This window comes from Papio anubis, chromosome 13 (genome assembly GCF_008728515.1).
Source record: "Papio anubis isolate 15944 chromosome 13, Panubis1.0, whole genome shotgun sequence".
Classification (NCBI taxonomy): Eukaryota; Metazoa; Chordata; class Mammalia; order Primates; family Cercopithecidae; genus Papio; species Papio anubis.
Genome location: NC_044988.1, coordinates 98,006,018 through 98,009,602, shown reverse-complemented (window position 1 = coordinate 98,009,602; position 3,585 = coordinate 98,006,018). Strand labels below are relative to the sequence as shown.

The 3,585-nt window shown below is 46.3% G+C and overlaps 1 protein-coding gene across 33 annotated transcripts in view; it reads right to left on the bottom strand.

Moving 5' to 3' along the window:
• Nucleotides 1-1,678: 1,678 nt before the first annotated feature.
• Nucleotides 1,679-3,585, bottom strand: part of ODF2 (outer dense fiber of sperm tails 2) — a 49,149-nt gene continuing 47,242 nt past the window's right edge. For 25 of the 33 annotated variants that reach the window (XR_004178018.1, XM_031654594.1, XM_031654605.1 and 22 more), the window contains one exon: nucleotides 1,679-2,879. Coding sequence is in view for 32 of the 33 variants with exons in the window: in XM_031654594.1 (XP_031510454.1) it covers nucleotides 2,691-2,879 (189 nt within the window). In the remaining variant the exon portion in view is untranslated. The remainder of the gene's footprint in view (nucleotides 2,880-3,585) is intronic. The other 8 variants (XM_031654598.1, XM_031654597.1, XM_031654579.1 and 5 more) reach the window with 1 other exon arrangement.

The window sequence follows — 3,585 nt, the reverse complement described above, 5'->3', positions numbered from 1 at the left end:
CCACTGAATTATATATATACTTTATATTTTCGAGACAGAATCTTACCACGTTGCCCAGGCAAGAGTACAGTGGCATGATCTTGGATCACTGCAACCTCCACTTCCTGGGTTCAAGTGATTCTCCTGCTTCAGCCTCTCAAGTAGCTGGGACTACAGGCGTCCACCACCACTCCCGGCTAGTTTTTGTATTTTTAGTAGAGACAGGGTTTCACCATGTTGGCCAGGCTGGTCTCAAACTCCTGACCTCAGGTGATCCACCCACCTCAGCCTCCCAAAGTGCTGGGATTACAGGTGTGAGTGACCATGCCTAGCCTATATATACACTTTAAAAGGGTGAACTCTAGGCCAGGTATAGTGGCTCATGCTCATAATCCCAGCAGTTTGGGAGGCCAAGGTAAGATTGCTTGAGCCCAGGAGTTTGAGACCAACCTGGGCAACATGATGAGACCTGCCTCTACCAAAAAAAAAATCCAAAATTAGCCAGGCATGGTGGTGTGCACCTGTGGTCCCAGCTACTCAGAAGGCTGAGGCAGGAGGATCCCTTAAACCCAGGAGGTTGAGGCTGTAGTGAGCCATGATTATGCCACTGCACCAGCTTGGATGACAGAGGGAGACCCTGTTTCAAAAAAATAAAAGGAGTGAATTTTATGTGAATTATATCTCAATAAAAATAGAATGAGTCACAGTTGTCCAGAGATGGCTCTAACTGGGACCCCAGACTTTCTGACCCTTCCATTGTCCACCACCTCGTGAGATCTCAGTGTGAGGCAGGAAAGATTCTCTCTGGAGTATGAGCAATGTGAACATTTTTCATTTTCTGAGTTTTTTAAAATTCCCTGGGCTTCTTGTAATAAAAATATTTAAAAAGAAAAATTGTTGGAAGAGTCCCAGCAAGGGACTCCAAGAGAGGTGTTGCTCACACCAGAGTTACAGAGCAGTGCCCTGCACTGGGGTTTTCTTTAGTTTGCCAAAAACAATAATGAGTTATACAGATATATATACATGTTGGTGGAAGTCTGTCAATTGTCCTTTCTTGGGAAGGCCTTTCACCTATTATAAGTTCATGTCCATTTACGTTAAGAGTGTGAAAATGAGCTTGGTTTTTTGGCAACGGTAGCTAGAATTACCTTCGTTGGAAAATCTGAAAGCTGTAAACTATAAATATCCTCAAAATTTGGTGGAGAAAAGAGATTTCTGGTCTTTGAAATCCAGATGCCTAGGTGGATTCAAGAACACAGAGAAGGCTGGGTGCAGTGGCTCACACCTCTAATCCCAGCATTTTGGGGGGCCAAAGGGAAACGTTCACTTGAGCCCAGGAATTCAAGACCAACCTGGGCAATGTGGTGACATCTGTCTCTACAAAAAATAGTAAAATTAGTTGGGCATGGTGGCATACACTTGTGCTCTCAGCTACTGTGGAGGCTGAGGTGGGAGGATTGCTCGAGCTAAGGAAGTCAAGGCTGCAGTGAGCCATGTTCCCGCCATTGCACTCAGCGTGGGTGACAGAGACCCTGTCTCCAGAAGAAAAAAGAACACAGAAGAAATTCTCTAGAGTTGAGTTAGAGTGGCTGAGAGGTGAGAAGACTGGACCAGCCAGGCTAATACTAGCTAGAATCAGAAGGGCAGAGGTTAGCACGGTACGAACAAAAATGGTGAACAAAAATGGCCCAGATTCTTATTCAGAAACCAATTCACATTTTAAAAATATATACTGTACATTATCCCATCCTCTTCCTAACAGCTGAAGTGATCTACCCTAAAACACCAAGCAATCCTTCTTACAGTTTGTTCCCTCCTGACAGTTCACTGATTATAATGTGAAAGCAACAACCTGAGCTAAAATGAAATGAAAGCCCGATGTTTCAGGCACCAAGTACCTTAAAAATGTCTGCTGGCTCTCCTGCAGCATTTTACTTAATCATTTTTTAGACGAGGGATGAGGAGTGGTTAGGTAAAGGAAATCATCAAATGGAGCCTTAAATAACTGATTATAAAAGCTTTTTGTAAAATCACACAAATATTTCAAGAATAAATGCATTCTGGAGATACAAACCAGGCAAAAAGAAACAAAAATCAATGAAATTGGCATTACACTTGTAAAAGGCCAAATAGACACAAGCCCTCGAGGGTCTGTTTTGAAGTGCTTGGGGGCAAGTGGCCTCAAAGAAACTTGGGAGTGAGAGGTTTGCACTGAGCTTGGGAAGGGAGCCTTGGGAAAACACCACACTTGTGAAATCAGGAAAAAAAAAAAAAAGCAAGTGATGGTGCTCACAGCCCAGGACGACCTCCTGCTGGTTTAGGTCAGAGAAAACCTGAGAGAGAGATTCCTAAAACAATGAGGGTTGTAAGGGGACTGGTGGAAAAAATCCAGTGGAAATATTTTCTCAGGAAAGACGGGAGCAAAGTCATGGTAAGTTAAAATCCGGTACCCTAATGTAGTAGTAAACTTAAGGCCTGTTGAGGAGATTTTAAAACTTCCATCAGGTGACCGTATCAGGGAGGAGAAAACCAAGTGCTTCCTGCTTTACCTTCTGCTGCTTCTGGGACTTTTCTAGAGCTAGTACCTAAGGACAAGACCCTGAACCCATTTTATCACTGGGAGAGGAAAACCACCAGGCTTCCCAGCTATGGCTTGGCAACTCCGGAGTTCCCGCGGCTTCCGTCAGGGCTCCAGGCCCTGATAGGTGGCCTCAGGCAGGAGGAGATCGGGAGCGGATGGGAGAGCTGGTCAGGAAGGTGGTATAGGGACCATCCCCAAACACGTTGGCGTATGATGATTTGAGGAACTGGACGTAGTTCTGCATGCTGCGGTTGGTGCTCTCGGACTGCTCCAGGCGATCTTTCAGGTCTTGCAGCCGGCTCTGGTAGCGGCGATCCGCCTATGAGGAGAAACACAGCATGGGTCTGCTGTGCAGTGTCCAAAATAGAAGTCCATGGAGACATAGGGACTTTCTTAGGAGTTGCCAGGGGGTTGGGGGAGGCGAGTGCAGAGTGACTTCTAATGGGTATGGGGTTTCTTTCTGAAAATATTCTAAGGCCAGACACAGTGCCTCATGCCTATAATCCCAACACTTCAGGAGGCCAGGACAGAATCATCACCTGAGCCTGGGAGTTTAAGACCAGCATAGGGCCGGGCGTGGTGGCTCACGCCTGTAATCCCAGCACTTTGGGAGGCCAAGGTGGGCAGATCACAAGGTCAGGAGATCGAGACCATCCTGGCTAACACGGTGAAACCCCATCTCTAATAAAAAATAGAAAAAATCAGCCAGGTGTGGTGGCGGGCGCCTGCAGTCCTGGCAGGCACCTGTAATCCCAGCTACTTGGGAGGCTGAGAAAGGAGGCGGAGGGTGCAGTGAGCTGAGATTGCACCACTGCACTCCAGCCTGGGCAACAGAGTGAGACCCTGTCTCAAAAATAAATAAATAAATAAAATATAATATAGTTTAATATGATATATAAAATGTTATCAAGCCCAGCGCGGTGGCTCACGCCTGTAATTCCAGCACTTTGGGAGGCCAAGGCGGGTGGATCACAAGGTCAGGAGATCGAGACCATCCTGGCTAACACGGTGAAACCCCATCTCTA